This window comes from Babylonia areolata, chromosome 19 (assembly GCF_041734735.1).
Source record: "Babylonia areolata isolate BAREFJ2019XMU chromosome 19, ASM4173473v1, whole genome shotgun sequence".
NCBI lineage: Eukaryota > Metazoa > Mollusca > Gastropoda > Neogastropoda > Buccinidae > Babylonia > Babylonia areolata.
The window spans coordinates 512,895-531,282 of NC_134894.1; the positions used below are offsets into that span (position 1 = coordinate 512,895).

The 18,388-nt window shown below is 48.9% G+C and overlaps 1 protein-coding gene across 1 annotated transcript in view; it reads right to left on the reverse strand.

The window, feature by feature from the left end:
* LOC143293348 (uncharacterized) overlaps positions 1 to 18,388 on the reverse strand; it is a 39,568-nt gene that overhangs the window by 4,528 nt on the left and 16,652 nt on the right. Inside the window, exons 3-6 of the mRNA XM_076604126.1 lie at positions 16,261 to 16,370; positions 11,110 to 11,315; positions 6,018 to 6,143; positions 3,694 to 3,778 (exon numbers count right to left, since the gene is read on the reverse strand). Coding sequence (XP_076460241.1) covers positions 3,694 to 3,778; positions 6,018 to 6,143; positions 11,110 to 11,315; positions 16,261 to 16,370 — 527 coding nt within the window. The remainder of the gene's footprint in view (positions 1 to 3,693; positions 3,779 to 6,017; positions 6,144 to 11,109; positions 11,316 to 16,260; positions 16,371 to 18,388) is intronic.

Genomic DNA, 18,388 nt, shown 5'->3' on the forward strand with positions numbered 1-18,388 from the left:
GAAACTGGCTAATTCATTTTAACACAAACCATCAAATATGCCCAGTATCAAGCTGGCTAATTCATTTTAATACAACCATCAAATATGCCCAGTATCAAGCTGGCTAATTCATTTTAACACAAACCATCAAATATGCCCACTATCAAGCTGGCTAATTCATTTTAATACAACCATCAAATATGCCCAGTATCAAGCTGGCTAATTCATTTTAATACAACCATCAAATATGCCCAGTATCAAGCTGGCTAATTCATTTTAATACAACCATCAAATATGCCCAGTATCAAGCTGGCTAATTCATTTTAACATAAACCATCAAATATGCCCAGTATCAAGCTGGCTAATTCATTTTAACACAAACCATCAAATATGCCCACTATCAAGCTGGCTAATTCATTTTAATACAACCATCAAATATGCCCAGTATCAAGCTGGCTAATTCATTTTAATACAACCATCAAATATGCCCACTATCAAGCTGGCTAATTCATTTTAATACAACCATCAAATATGCTCACTATCAAGCTGGCTAATTCATTTTAATACAACCATCAAATATGCCCACTATCAAGCTGGCTAATTCATTTTAATACAACCATTAAATATGCCCACTATCAAGCTAGCTAATTCATTTTAACACACACACACACACACACACACTATCCCGTAGTCTTGTGGACCGTTGGGGTGCCACAGGTGATCTGGCAACCAGCATCCTCCAATCCTCTCAGTTTTCTGACCTCCTGACTGTATCGCTCAACCTCAAGCCCGTCCATTCTGGGATGTTGCCCTCCCATCTCTTCCTCTGTCTGCCGCTCCTTCTCCCCCCTTGCACTGTGCCCTGCAGGAATGTCTTGGCAAGCCCTGATGATCTCGTGACATGGCCATACCATTTGAGCTTGCGTCTCTTGACCAAGGTCAACAGGTCTTCGTAGGGCCCAATGACTTGCCTGATTCTGTTTCGAACTTCTTCGTTCGTGATATGATCTTTGTAGGAGATGCCCAGAAGTCTTCGAAAGCATCTCATCTCAGTCGACTGTATTCTCTTTTCTATTTCAACTGTTAAGGTCCACGATTCACATGCATACAAGAGTATTGATGTCACCAGGGTACGCATCAGTCTGATCTTTGAGCCGAGTGCAATGTTCCGGTCGTTCCAGATGTACCTCAGTTTTGTGAGTGCTGCTGTCACCTGTGCAATCCTGGAGAGTACTTCAGGTTTGGATCCCTCATCTGTCACAATTGCTCCCAGGTATTTAAAGCTGTGGACAGTTTCTAGCTTCTGGCCATCCACTCTTATGTCAGTGCTGATGCCATTGGTGTTGTTGGTCATCAGTTTGGTCTTCTCTGCACTGATCTGCATGCCATAGGCTCTAGAGGTTTTATCAAGGTGGTCCACTAAGCTGGCTAGCTCCTCTCCTTTTCCTGCTAGGCCATCAATATCGTCGGCGAAACATAAGTTGGTGACTGCTCTGCCTCCGATGTTGACTGTTCCTTTGTGGTCTTCAAGTGCATCAGTCATGATTCTTTCCAGGAAGATGTTGAAGAGAGTTGGTGAGAGCAAACAGCCTTGCCTCACTCCGACTGTGGTTCTGAACCAGTCCCCTATGTTACTGTTGAAGTAGACTGCGCTGGTGGCTTTGTCGTAGAGGTTCTGTGTCACTCGGGTCAGGTTGGCATTGATGTTATACAACCTCATGGTGGCCCATAAAGCTGCATGCCATACTCGGTCAAACGCCTTCTTGAAATCCACGAAGACGTGGTAGAGGTCTTGCTGATGTTGGAGGTACCTCTCATACAGTATCCTGAAGTTGAAGATTTGCTCTGTTGTACTGCGCCCTGGTCTGAAACCTGCTTGTTCCTCTGCGATGATCTTCTCCGCTTGTGGCTTCAATCTATTTAGCAGGATCTTTAGCATGACTTTGCTGGAATGGCTTATTAGGCTGATCGTGCGGTAGTTCTGGCACTGTTGTAGATTGCCTTTCTTGGGGAGAATGATGATCAGTGACTGGGTCCACGGTGTTGGCCACTCCCCTGTCTGCCACATCTTGTTGCAGATGGTTGTGAGGGCTGTGATCATTGCTTCTCCCCCTGCTTGGACCAGCTCTGCTGGGATATTATCCACTCCTACTGACTTCCCCTTTTTCAGCGATTTTACAGCTGCTTCCACTTCTTCTCGAAGGATGGGGTGGTTGTCGTTGTTGGTTGCTGGAAGGACGTTCAGTACCTCTGGGTCTCCCGTGGCTCTGTGACCGTACAGCTCAGAGCAGTATTCAGTCCACCTCTTCAAAATGCCCTGTTCTTCAGTGAGACATTTTCTGGTTTTGTCCTGGATGGTGGTGGTCCGCACTTGCTTTGTGCTGGTCAGTTTTTTCACAAGTTGGTATGCCTTCTTGCTGTTGTTTTGTTTCAAGTTTTCTTCAATTTCCTGGCATTGCTCTTTAATCCAGTTCTCTTTTGCCTTTATCATGCTTTCCTGGATTTGTTGGTTGACTGCTCTGTACTTCTTCGCTCCTTCTGTCTCGCCTTTTTGTTTTTCAGCTCTCTCCGCTTGTCACACAGATCCAGGATGTCAGATGTGATCCAGAGCTTCTTGGTTGAGCGGTGTTTTCCCAGGGTCTCCTTGGCTGTTTCCATCACAGCTGTGTTGAATGTGTCGATCAACACACCCATGTCCATGTCTGAGCCGTCTGCGTCAACGACAGTGAGCGGGGCAAACTTTCCGCCTATCATTGCTTGGAAGGCTTCTGCTATCTGTGGGTCCTTCAGCTTTTCAAGGTCAAACTTGATCCTTGTGTGGCCTTGCTTTCTGATCTTCTTCAGATCATTTTAACACAAACCATCAAATATGCCCAGTATCAAGCTGGCTAATTCATTTTAACACAAACCATCAAATATGCCCAGTATCAAGCTGGCTAATTCATTTTAACACAAACCATCAAATATGCCCACTATCAAGCTGGCTAATTCATTTTAACACAAACCATCAAATATGCCCACTATCAAGCTGCCTAATTCATTTTAACACATCTGAACAATATCGCCCTATGTGCTTGGACATAGTTTATTTATTTTTCATTATCATTATCTTTTTTTTTCTTTTTTAATTTTTTTTAAACAATTTCAAAAAATTAACTTAATTTTTTCAAAAAATGTGTTCATCTATTTATTTATTTTCTCTCAAGGCCTGACTAAGCACGATGGGTTATGCTGCTGGTCAGGCATCTGCTAAGCAGATGTGGTGCAGTGTATATATGGATTTGTCCGATGCAGCAATGCCTCCTTGGGCAACTGAATTGAACTGGTCTCAGAAAAGATCACTCATGATGTGGTTATGTGCTGTCCACATCTACGTATGATCCCAACTGGTTTCATTTCTTGTGTCACTTCTGCTTGCTGACAAAACGGCAACATCAAGGTTTCACACATGCATGCGCACACACACAGACACCTACAAGCACACACACACATACACGCACAGACACACACTCTCACACACAGACATACACACACACACACTCGCACACACACACACACTCTCTCTCTCTCTCTCTCACACAGACACAGACCCCCCCCCACCACACCCCCTCACACACACACTCCCTCTCCCTCTCTCTCCCTCTCACACACACACACACACACACACACACACACACACACAGAGAGAGCCACATACACAAAGAGAGAACTGACCTGCAGGTCCTTGTTGAGAGCTACAGACATGTCATTGATCTTCTCCACTTCCAGCATGTCCCCAGCAGGGGAGACAAACTGTGACCTGCCACACAGCCACATTGTATCACACATACCTGTCACATTATATCACATACACCCACATCCACATCACACAATTCCACATTATATCACATACATCCACATCACATTACATCACACACATCCACATTTTCACATACATCCACATCACATCACACACTTCCACATTACACCACATACATTCACATCACATCAAACATATCCACATTATATCACACACATCCACATCACATACATCCACATTATATCACACACATCCACATATCACACACATATTACTTTCATGTACATCATGTCACACACATCGTGATTCATCATGACTCATTTTCACACACACCTATCATGTCATACCACGCATCCACAATCCATGACAGACACATAGCTACATATGTTTTCACAGTGTGTCACACACACATAGAGCTACAGATGTTTACAGTGTTTTCAGTGTGTCACACACACATAGAGCTACAGATGTTTACAGTGTTTTCAGTGTGTCACACACACATAGAGCTACAGATGTTTACAGTGTTTTCAGTGTGTCACACACACAGAGCTACAGATGTTTACAGTGTTTTCAGTGTGTCACACACAGAGCTACAGATGTTTACAGTGTTTTCAGTGTGTCACACACACATAGAGCTACAGATGTTTACAGTGTTTTCAGTGTGTCACACACAGAGCTACAGATGTTTACAGTGTTTTCAGTGTGTCACACACACAGAGCTACAGATGTTTACAGTGTTTTCAGTGTGTCACACACAGAGCTACAGATGTTTACAGTGTTTTCAGTGTGTCACACACACACATACAGCTACAGATATTTACAGTGTTTTCAGTGTGTCACACACACATACAGCTACAGATGTTTACAGTGTTTTCAGTGTGTCACACACACAGAGCTACAGATGTTTACAGTGTTTTCAGTGTGTCACACACACAGAGCTACAGATGTTTACAGTGTTTTCACAGTGTGTCACACACACACATAGAGCTACAGATGTTTACATGTGTTTTCAGTGTGTCACACACACATAGAGCTACAGATATTTACATGTGTTTTCAATGTGTCACACACACATAGAGCTACAGATGTTTACATGTGTTTTCAGTGTCTCACACACACACATACAGCTACAGATATTTACATGTGTTTTCAATGTGTCACACACACATAGAGCTACAGATGTTTACATGTGTTTTCAGTGTGTCACACACACATAGAGCTACAGATATTTACATGTGTTTTCAATGTGTCACACACACACATACAGCCACAGATGTTTACATGTATTTTGACAGTGTGTCACACACACACACAGCTACAGATGTTTACAGTGTTTTCAGTGTGTCACATGCACATAGAGCTACAGATGTTTACAGTGTTTTCAGTGTGACACACACACATACAGCTACAGATGTTTACAGTGTTTTCAGTGTGTCACACACACACATACAGCTACGGATGTTTACAGTGTTTTCAGTGTGTCACACACACAGAGCTACAGATGTTTACAGTGTTTTCAGTGTGTCACACACACATAGAGCTACAGATGTTTACAGTGTTTTCAGTGTGTCACACACACACAGAGCTACAGATGTTTACAGTGTTTTCAGTGTGTCACACACACACAGAGCTACAGATGTTTACAGTGTTTTCAGTGTGTCACACACAGAGCTACAGATGTTTACAGTGTTTTCAGTGTGTCACACACAGAGCTACAGATGTTTACAGTGTTTTCAGTGTGTCACACACACACATAGAGCTACAGATGTTTAGTGTTTTCAGTGTGTCACACACACACAGAGCTACAGATGTTTACATGTGTTTTCAGTGTAGGAGTGCGGGATGTGTTGAACAGTACCTGTAGGAGTGTGTTGAACAGTACCTGCAGGAGTGCAGGATGTGTTGAACAGTACCTGTAGGAGTGCAGGATGTGTTGAACAGTACCTGTAGGAGTGCAGGATGTGTTGAACAGTACCTGTAGGAGTGCAGGAAGTGTTGAACAGTACCTGTAGGAGTGTGTTGAACAGCACCTGTAGGAGTGCAGGATGTGTTGAACAGTACCTGTAGGAGTGCAGGATGTGTTGAACAGTACCTGTAGGAGTGTGTTGAACAGTACCTGTAGGAGTGTGGGATGTGTTGAACAGTACCTGTAGGAGTGCAGGATGTGTTGAACAGTACCTGTAGGAGTGTGGGATGTGTTGAACAGTACCTGTAGGAGTGCAGGATATTTGAACAGTACCTGTAGGAGTGCAGGATGTGTTGAACAGCGGAGGACTGGGTGGTGGCAGAGTGGGCCAGGGTCTGGTACTGTGTGTGGACTGTGTCCCCCAGGTTGGTCACCGACACCGACAGCTTCTTCACCGTCCTCAACACCACATCACATTCCTCACCATCCACATCACCACATTCCTCACCATCACATTCCTCATCACCATCCACATCACCACATTCCTCATCATCATTCCACACCACATTCCTCATCATCATTCCACATTCATCATCATCCACATCACCACATTCCTCATCATCCCATATCACCACATTTCACATCACCACATTCTTCATAATTCCTCCTCACCACATTCCTCATCATTCCACATCACCACACCATCACAATCATCATTCCTCATGACCACAATCCTCATCATCACACCACCACAATCCTCATCAGTCCTCATCACCACAATCCTCATAATTCCTCATCACCACAATCCTCATCAGTCCTCATCACATCACCACAATCATCATTCCTCATCACCACAATCCTCATAATTCCTTATCACCACACCACTGCATCCTCACCAGCTCACATCTCCTCACCACACACCTGTAGAATGTCTTCATCTCAGCACACTGCCCCACAGCTAGCCACACTGACCCACAGACTGCCTGACACACCACACTGACAGCCAGCCATACACCACACTGACAGCCAGCCCACATCACACTGACAACCAGCCCACATCACACTGACAGCCAGCCCACATCAGTGTCAGCCCACGTCACACTGACAGCCAGCCCACGTCAGTGTCAGCCCACGTCACACTGACAGCCAGCCATACACCACATTGACAGCCAGCCACACTGACATCCAGCCACACACCACATTGACATCCAGCCACACACAACACTGACAGCCAGCCACACTGACAGCCAGCCCACGTCACACTGACAGCCAGCCATACACCACATTGACAGCCAATCACACTGACAGCCAGCCATACGCCACACTGACAGACAGCCACACACCACACTGACATCCAGCCACACTGACAGCTAGCCATACACCACATTGACAGCCAGCCACACTGACAGCTAGCCATACACCACACTGACAGCCATCCACACTGACAGCTAGCCATACACCACACTGACAGACAGCCACACACCACACTGACATCCAGCCACACTGACAGCTAGCCATACACCACATTGACAGCCAGCCACACTGACAGCTAGCCATACACCACACTGACAGACAGCCATACACCACACTGACAGCTAGCCATACACCACACTGACAGCTAGCCACACACCACATTGACAGCCAGCCACACTGACAGCTAGCCATACACCACACTGACAGACAGCCATACACCACACTGACAGCTAGCCATACACCACACTGACAGCTAGCCACACACCACACTGACAGCCAGCCACACTGACATCCAGCCATACACCACACTGACATCCAGCCACACTGACAGCCAGCCATACACAACACTGACAGCCATACACCACACTGACAGCCAGCCACACTGACAGCCAGCCATACACCACATTGACAGCCAACCACACTGAGAGCCAGCCACACTGGCAGCCACACACCACACTGACAGCCAGCCATACACCACACTGACAGCCAACCATACACCACACTGACAGCCAGCCACACTGACAGACAGCCATACACCACACTGACATCCAGCCACACTGACAGCCAGCCATACACCACATTGACAGCCAGCCATACACCACACTGACAGCCAACCATGCACCACATTAACAGCCAGCCACACACCACACTGACAGCCAACCATGCACCACATTAACAGCCAGCCACACACCACACTGACAGCCAACCATACACCACATTGACAGCCAGCCACACTGACAGCCAGCCATACACCACATTGACAGCCAGCCATACACCACACTGACAGCCAACCATGCACCACATTAACAGCCAGCCACACACCACACTGACAGCCAACCATACACCACATTGACAGCCAGCCACACTGACAGCCAGACATACACCACACTGACAGCCAGCCATACACCACATTGACAGGCAGCCACATTGACAGCCAGCCATACACCACACTGACAGCCAGCCATACACCACATTGACAGCCAACCACACACCACATTGACAGCCAACCACACTGATAGCCAGCCACACTGACAGCCAGCCACACACCACATTGACAGCCAGCCACATTGACAGCCAACCATACACCACATTGACAGCCAACCACACTGATAGCCCGCCACACTGACAGCCAGCCATACACCACATTCACAGCCAGCCACACTGACAGCCAGCAATACACCACATTGACAGCCAACCACACTGATAGCCAGCCCCACACCACACTGACAGCCAGCCATACACCACATTGACAGCCAGCCACACTGACACCCAGCCATACACCACATTCACAGCCAGCCACACTGACAGCCAACCACACACCACATTGACAGCCAACCACACTGATAGCCAGCCACAGACAGCCAGCCACACACCACATTGACAGCCAGCCCCACTGACAGCCAGCCATACACCACACTGACAGCCAGCCATACACCACACTGACAGCCAGCCACACTGACACCCAGCCATACACCACATACACAGCCAGCCACACTGACAGCCAGCCCCACTGACAGCCAGCCATACACCACACTGATAGCCAGCCACACTGACAGCCAGCCATACACCACACTGACAGCCAGCCACACTGACACCCAGCCATACACCACACTGACAGCCAGCCACACTGACAGCCAACCACACTGACAGCCAGCCATACACCACACTGACAGCCAGCCACACTGACAGCCAACCACACACCACATTGACAGCCAACCACATACCACATTGACAGCCAACCACACTGATAGCAAGCCACACTGACAGCCAACCACACACCACACTGACAGCCAGCCCCACTGACAGCCAGCCATACACCACACTGACAGCCAGCCACACTGACAGCCAACCACACACCACATTGACAGCCAACCACATACCACATTGACAGCCAACCACACTGATAGCAAGCCACACTGATAGCCAACCACACACCACACTGACAGCCAGCCCCACTGACAGCCAGCCATACACCACATTGACAGCCAAACACACTGATAGCCAGCCACACTGACAGCCAACCACACACCACATTGACAGCCAAACACACTGATAGCCAGCCACACACCACATTGACAACCACTGCCAGCCACACTGACAGCCGACCACACACCACATTGACAGCCAGCCACAAACAACACTGACAGCATGCCACACACCACACTGACAGCCAGCAACACACCACATTGACAGCCAGCCACACACCACACTGACAGCCAGCCACACTGACAGCCAGCCACAAACAACACTGACAGCCAGCCACACACCACACTGACAGCCAGCAACACACCACATTGACAGCCAGCCACACACCACACTGACAGCCAGCCACACTGACAGCCAACCACACACCACACAGCCAGCCAGCCACACTAACAGCCACACACCACATTGACAGCCAGCCACACTAACAGCCACACACCACATTGACAGCCAGCCACACTAACAGCCACACACCACATTGACAGCCAGCCAAACTGACAGCCAGCCACACTAACAGCCACACACCACATTGACAGCCAGCCACACACCACACTGACAGCCAACCAAACTGACAGCCAGCCACACCACATTGACAGCCAGCCAAACGACAGCCAGCCACACTGACAGCCACACACCACACTGACAGCCAGCCATACACCACATTGACAGCCAGCCACACATCACACTGACAGCCAGCCACACTGACAACCACACACCACATTGACAGCCAGCCAAACTGACAGCCAGCCATACACCACATTGACAGCCAGCCACACTGACAGCCAGCCACACATCACACTGACAGCCATCCACACTGACAGCCACACACCACATTGACAGCCAGCCACAGTAACAGCCGTACACCACATTGACAGCCAGTCACACTGACAGCCACACACCACATTGACAGCCAGCCACATGTAGAGCCACACACACTGACAGCCTGCCACATGTAGAGCCACACACCACATTGACAGCCAGCCACATGTAGAGCCACACACCACATTGACAGCCAGCCACACTAACAGCCGTACACCACACTGACAGCCAGCCACATTGACAACCATACACCACATTGACAGCCAGCCACACTGACAACCATACACCACATTGACAGCCAGCCACACTAACAGCCACACACCACATTGACAGCCAGCCACACTGACAGCCAGCCACACACCACACTGACAGCCAGCCATACTGACAGCCAGCCACACACCACATTGACAGCCAGCCACACTGACAGCCAGCCACACACCACACTGACAGCCAGCCACACACCACATTGACAGCCAGCCACACTGACAGCCAGCCACACACCACATTGACAGCCAGCCACATGTACAGCCACACACCACATTGACAGCCAGTCACACTGACAGCCAGCCACACACCACATTGACAGCCAGCCAAACTGACAGCCATGCACCACATTGACAGCCAGCCACACTGAGAGCCAGCCACACACCACATTGACAGCCAGCCAAACTGACAGCCAACCGTACACCACATTGACAGCCAGCCACACTGACAGCCAGCCATACACCACACTGACAGCCAGCCACACACCACACTGACAGCCAGCCACGCACCACACTGACAGCCAGCCACACTGACAGCCAGCCACACACCACACTGACAGCCAGCCACACACCACACTGACAGCCAGCCACACACCACACTGACAGCCAGCCACACTGACAGCCAGCCACACACCACACTGACAGCCAGCCACGCACCACACTGACAGCCAGCCACACTGACAGCCAGCCACACACCACACTGACAGCCAGCCACACACCACACTGACAGCCAGCCACACACCACACTGACAGCCAGCCACACTGACAGCCACACTGACAGCCAGCCACACACCACACTGACAGCCAGCCACACTGACAGCCACACTGACAGCCAGCCACACACCACACTGACAGCCAGCCACACTGACAGCCAGACAGTGACTGACCCAGCACCAGGAGCCAGGGTTGCGAAGAGGTGGTCCATAGAGTGAGTGGAGTGCTGACTGGAACAGGAGTGCACACACATCAGGAAGAGAAACTGCTGGCTGTGCTGGGGACAGAAGGCCGCCTCCAGGTGTTTATGCAGCGTGCGTTCCTTCATCGACATGCGCAGCGTCGAGTTCCGCCGGAAACTGTACCACCCCACCACCTCCTGTCACAATCCATACATCATCATCATGTTCCACCTCACCACCTGTCATGCCCCATACATCATCATCATCATCATCATATACCACCCCACCACCTCCTGTCACACCCCATACATCATCATCATCATGTACCACCCCACCACCTACTGTCACACCCCTATACATCATCATCATCATCATGTACCACCCCACCACCTCCTGTCACACCCCATACATCATCATCATGTACCACCCCACCACCTACTGTCAGACCCCTATACATCATAATCATCATCATGTACCACCCCACCACATCCTGTCACACCCCTATACATCATCATCATCATGTACCACCCCACCACCATCTGTCACTCCCCATACATTATCATCATCATCATCATGTACCACCCCACCTCCTGTCACATGACCATGGGATACAAAGTGTCACTGTCATTACTGTCACTGTCACACACACACAAAAACCTAAGTGCATCATCATCATGAGACTGTCATACACATGTGTACTTTTGTGCATCATTTTCATCATAATCATAATCATAATAATAATAATGGTATTTATATAGCTCTGAAACTTGTGCAGACAAATCAAAGCGCTTTTGCATCATCATCACCATCACTTACATCACACTGTCACATTCACACACAGTTCATCATCATTATCATCATCATTATAATTAACATCACACAGGCACTCCTAGTACAGTCAATCATCATCTTCATCATCAACACCACCTGCAGGGCACAGTGACAAAGAGTTCAACACCACTGACAGGACACAGTGATCACAGTTCAACACCACTGACAGGACACAGTGATCACAGTTCAACACCACTGACAGGACACAGTGATCACAGTTCAACACCACCTACAGGACACAGTGATCACAGTTCAACACCACTGACAGGACACAGTGATCACAGTTCAACACCACCTATAGGACACAGTGATCACAGTTCAACACCACCTACAGGACACAGTGATCACAGTTCAACACCACTGACAGGACACAGTGATCACAGTTCAACACCACCTACAGGACACAGTGATCACAGTTCAACACCACTGACAGGACACAGTGATCACAGTTCAACACCACTGACAGGACACAGTGACACAGTTCAACACCACCTACAGGACACAGTGACACAGTTCAACACCACCTACAGGACACAGTGATCACAGTTCAACACCACCTACAGGACACAGTGACACAGTTCAACACCACCTATAGGACACAGTGACACAGTTCAACACCACTGACAGGACACAGTGACACAGTTCAACACCACCTGCAGGACACAGTGACACAGTTCAACACCACCTACAGGACACAGTGATCACAGTTCAACACCACTGACAGGACACAGTGACACAGTTCAACACCACTGACAGGACACAGTGACACAGTTCAACACCACCTGCAGGGCACAGTGACAAAGAGTTCAACACCACTGACAGGACACAGTGATCACAGTTCAACACCACCTACAGGACACAGTGACACAGTTCAACACCACCTATAGGACACAGTGACACAGTTCAACACCACTGACAGGACACAGTGACACAGTTCAACACCACCTATAGGACACAGTGACACAGTTCAACACCACTGACAGGACACAGTGACACACAGTTCAACACCACTGACAGGACACAGTGATCACAGTTCAACACCACTGACAGGACACAGTGATCACAGTTCAACACCACCTACAGGACACAGTGACACAGTTCAACACCACCTACAGGACACAGTGATCACAGTTCAACACCACTGACAGGACACAGTGATCACAGTTCAACACCACCTACAGGACACAGTGACACAGTTCAACACCACCTACAGGACACAGTGATCACAGTTCAACACCACTGACAGGACACAGTGATCACAGTTCAACACCACTGACAGGACACAGTGACACAGTTCAACACCACTGACAGGACACAGTGATCACAGTTCAACACCACTGACAGGACACAGTGATCACAGTTCAACACCACCTATAGGACACAGTGATCACAGTTCAACACCACCTACAGGACACAGTGACACAGTTCAACACCACTGACAGGACACAGTGACACACAGTTCAACACCACTGACAGGACACAGTGACACAGTTCAACACCACTGACAGGACACAGTGATCACAGTTCAACACCACTGACAGGACACAGTGACACAGTTCAACACCACTGACAGGACACAGTGATCACAGTTCAACACCACTGACAGGACACAGTGACACAGTTCAACACCACCTACAGGACACAGCTACACAGTTCAACACCACCTACAGGACACAGTGATCACAGTTCAGTGACACACCTGACAGGACACAGTGATCACAGTTCAACACCACCTACAGGACACAGTGATCACAGTTCAACACCACCTACAGGACACAGTGACACAGTTCAACACCACCTACAGGACACAGTGATCACAGTTCAACACCACCTACAGGACACAGTGATCACAGTTCAACACCACCTACAGGACACAGTGATCACAGTTCAACACCACCTACAGGACACAGTGACACAGTTCAACACCACCTACAGGACACAGTGACACAGTTCAACACCACCTACAGGACACAGTGATCACAGTTCAACACCACCTACAGGACACAGTGATCACAGTTCAACACCACCTACAGGACACAGCGACACAGTTCAACACCACCTACAGGACACAGTGACACAGTTCAACACCACCTACAGGACACAGTGATCACAGTTCAACACCACTGACAGGACACAGTGATCACAGTTCAACACCACCTACAGGACACAGTGACACAGTTCAACACCACCTATAGGACACAGTGATCACAGTTCAACACCACTGACAGGACACAGTGACACAGTTCAACACCACCTACAGGACACAGTGACACAGTTCAACACCACTGACAGGACACAGTGACACACAGTTCAACACCACTGACAGGACACAGTGATCACAGTTCAACACCACTGACAGGACACAGTGATCACAGTTCAACACCACTGACAGGACACAGTGATCACAGTTCAACACCACTGACAGGACACAGTGACACAGTTCAACACCACCTACAGGACACAGTGATCACAGTTCAACACCACTGACAGGACACAGTGATCACAGTTCAACACCACCTATAGGACACAGTGATCACAGTTCAACACCACCTACAGGACACAGTGACACAGTTCAACACCACTGACAGGACACAGTGACACAGTTCAACACCACTGACAGGACACAGTGATCACAGTTCAACACCACTGACAGGACACAGTGATCACAGTTCAACACCACTGACAGGACACAGTGATCACAGTTCAACACCACTGACAGGACACAGTGACACAGTTCAACACCACTGACAGGACACAGTGATGACAGTTCAACACCACCTACAGGACACAGTGATCACAGTTCAACACCACTGACAGGACACAGTGATCACAGTTCAACACCACCTACAGGACACAGTGACACACAGTTCAACACCACTGACAGGACACAGTGATCACAGTTCAACACCACTGACAGGACACAGTGATCACAGTTCAACACCACTGACAGGACACAGTGATCACAGTTCAACACCACTGACAGGACACAGTGAACACAGTTCAACACCACTGACAGGACATTAGTATTACTATTATTATTACTACTACCTTTTTCTATATTATAATTATTATTCATTTATTTATTTATTTATGTAAGCTTATCTATTATTTATTCCCCTGTTTTTGTTTTTTTTTGTTTTTTTTTGTTTTTTGTTGTTTTTTTCTCAAGGCCTGACTAAGCGCGTTGGGTTACGCTGCTGGTCAGGCATCTGCTTGGCAGATGTGGTGTAGCGTATATGGTTTGTCCGAACGCAGTGACGCCTCCTTGAGCTACTGAAACTGAAACTGACAGGACACAGTAATCACAGTTCAACACCACTGACAGGACACAGTGACACAGTTCAACACCACCTACAGGACACAGTGACACAGTTCAACACCACTGACAGGACACAGTGATCACAGTTCAACACCACTGACAGGACACAGTGATCACAGTTCAACACCACCTACAGGACACAGTGATCACAGTTCAGTGACACACCTGACAGGACACAGTGATCACAGTTCAACACCACCTACAGGACACAGTGATCACAGTTTAACACCACTGACAGGACACAGTGATCACAGTTCAACACCACCTACAGGACACAGTGATCACAGTTCAGTGACACACCTGACAGGACACAGTGATCACAGTTCACAGTGACACACCTGACAGGACACAGTGATCACAGTTCACACTGACACACCTGACAGGACACAGTATTCACAGTTCACAGTGACACACCTGACAGGACACAGTGATCACAGTTCACAGTGACACACCTGACAGGACACAGTGATCACAGTGACACACCTGACAGGACACAGTGATCACAGTTCACAGTGACACACCTGACAGGACACAGTGATCACAGTTTACAGTGACACACCTGACAGGACACAGTGACACACCTGACAGGACACAGTGATCACAGTGACACACCTGACAGGACACAGTGATCACAGTTCACAGTGGCACACCTGACAGGACACTGATCACAGTGACACACCTGACAGGACACAGTGATCACAGTGACACACCTGACAGGACACAGTGACACACCTGACAGGACACAGTGATCACAGTGACACACCTGACAGGACACAGTGACACACCTGACAGGACACAGTGATCACAGTGACACACCTGACAGGACACAGTGATCACAGTGACACACCTGACAGGACACAGTGACACACCTGACAGGACACAGTGACACACCTGACAGGACACACACCTGACAGGACACAGTGACACACCTGACAGGACACAGTGACACACCTGACAGGACACACAGAGAGGAGAACGGAGAGGAAAGTGACCTCATGTGTGTGGCTGTCCCCCAGCAGAGCAGCGATCCTGTCCATGAATGGAACTCCTCCCCTGCTATACACCCTGTCCCCACTGGGCCACGGGATGTGGGACGCCACATCTGGTACACATCATCACTCCACATCACAACTTCAATTCACCAGTCACTCCACATCACCACTTCAATTCACTACAGTCACTCCACATCACCACTTCAATTCACCACAGTGACTACCACTCCAATTCACCAGTCACTCCACATCACCACTTCAATTCACCACAGTCACTCCACATCACCACTTCAATTCACCAGTCACTCCACATCACCACTCCAATTCACCAGTCACTCCACATCACCACTTCAATTCACCACAGTCACTCCACATCACCACTTCAATTCACCGGTCACTCCACATCACCACTTGAATTCACTACATTCACTCCACATCACCACTTGAATTCACTACATTCACTCCACATCACCATTTCAATTCACCACAGTCACTCCACATCACCACTTCAATTCACCACAGTCATTCCACATCACCACTTCAATTCACCACAGTCACTCCACATCACCACTTCAATTCACCACAGTCACTCCACATCACCACTTCAATTCACCACAGTCACTCCACATCACCACTTCAATTCACCAGTCACTCCACATCACCACTCCAATTCACCAGTCACTCCACATCACCACTTCAATTCACCACAGTCACTCCACATCACCACTTCAATTCACCACAGTCACTCCACATCACCACTTCAATTCACCACAGTGACTACCACTCCAATTCACCAGTCACTCCACATCACCACTTCAATTCACCACAGTCACTCCACATCACCACTTCAATTCACCACAGTCACTCCACATCATCACTTCAATTCACCACATTCACTCCACATCACCATTTCAATTCACCAGTCACTCCACATCACCACTTCAATTCACCACAGTCACTCCACATCACCACTTCAATTCACCACAGTCACTCCACATCATCACTTCAATTCACCAGTCACTCCACATCACCACTCCAATTCACCACAGTCACTCCACATCATCACTTCAATTCACCAGTCACTCCACATCACCACTTCAATTCACCACAGTCACTCCACATCATCACTTCAATTCACCAGTCACTCCACATCACCACTCCAATTCACCAGTCACTCCACATCACCACTTCAATTCACCACAGTCACTCCCACTCCAATTCACCACAGTCACTTCACATCACCATTTCAATTCACCAAAGTCACTCCACATCACCACTTCAATTCACCAGTCACTCCACATCACCACTCCAATTCACCAGTCACTCCACATCACCACTTCAATTCACCACAGTCACTCATCAACATTTGACACCAATATTTCACAACAATTTACATGAACACTTCATTTCAAGTCAGCATTTCACACAAACAGTTCAACACTTCACACCAACCTCGGGGGGGGGGGATGGGGGGGGAGAGGGGAGGAGAGAGAGGGGAGGAGAGAGGGAGGGAGAGAGGGGGGTAGGAGAGAGGGGAGGAGGAAGGGGAAGAGAGAGGGGGGAGGAGAGAGGGGAGGAGATAGGAAGGGAGGAGAGGAGAGAGAGGAGGAGAGGGGGTGAGAGAGGGGAGGAGACAGGGGAGAGGAGAGAACGAATGAACGAACGAACGAACATTTTTATTCAATTCATTCGTTCGGGGGAGGAGAGAGGCGGAGAGGAGAGAGAGGAGAGAGGGGAGGAAAGGGGGAGAGAGGGGAGGAGAGAGGGGAGGAGGGAGGAGGGAGGAGAGAGGGGGAGAGAGGGGAGGAAAAGGGGAAGAGAGAGGGGAAGAGAGAGGGGGAGAGAGAGGGGAGGTAAGGGGGAGAGGGAAAAAGGGGAGGAAAGGGGGAGAGAGGAGGAGAGAGGGGGAGAGAGAGGGGAAGAGAGAGGGGAGGAAAGGGGGAGAGAGGATCAGAGAGGGAGAGAGAGGGGAAGAGTGAGGGGAGGTAAGTGGGAGAGAGGGGAGGAGAGAGGGGAGGTAAGTGGGAGAGAGGGGAAGAGAGGGGGAGAGAGAGGGGAAGAGGGAGGAGAGGTATGTGGGAGAGAGGGGAAGAGAGAGGGGAGGAAAGAGGGGAGGTAAGTGGGAGAG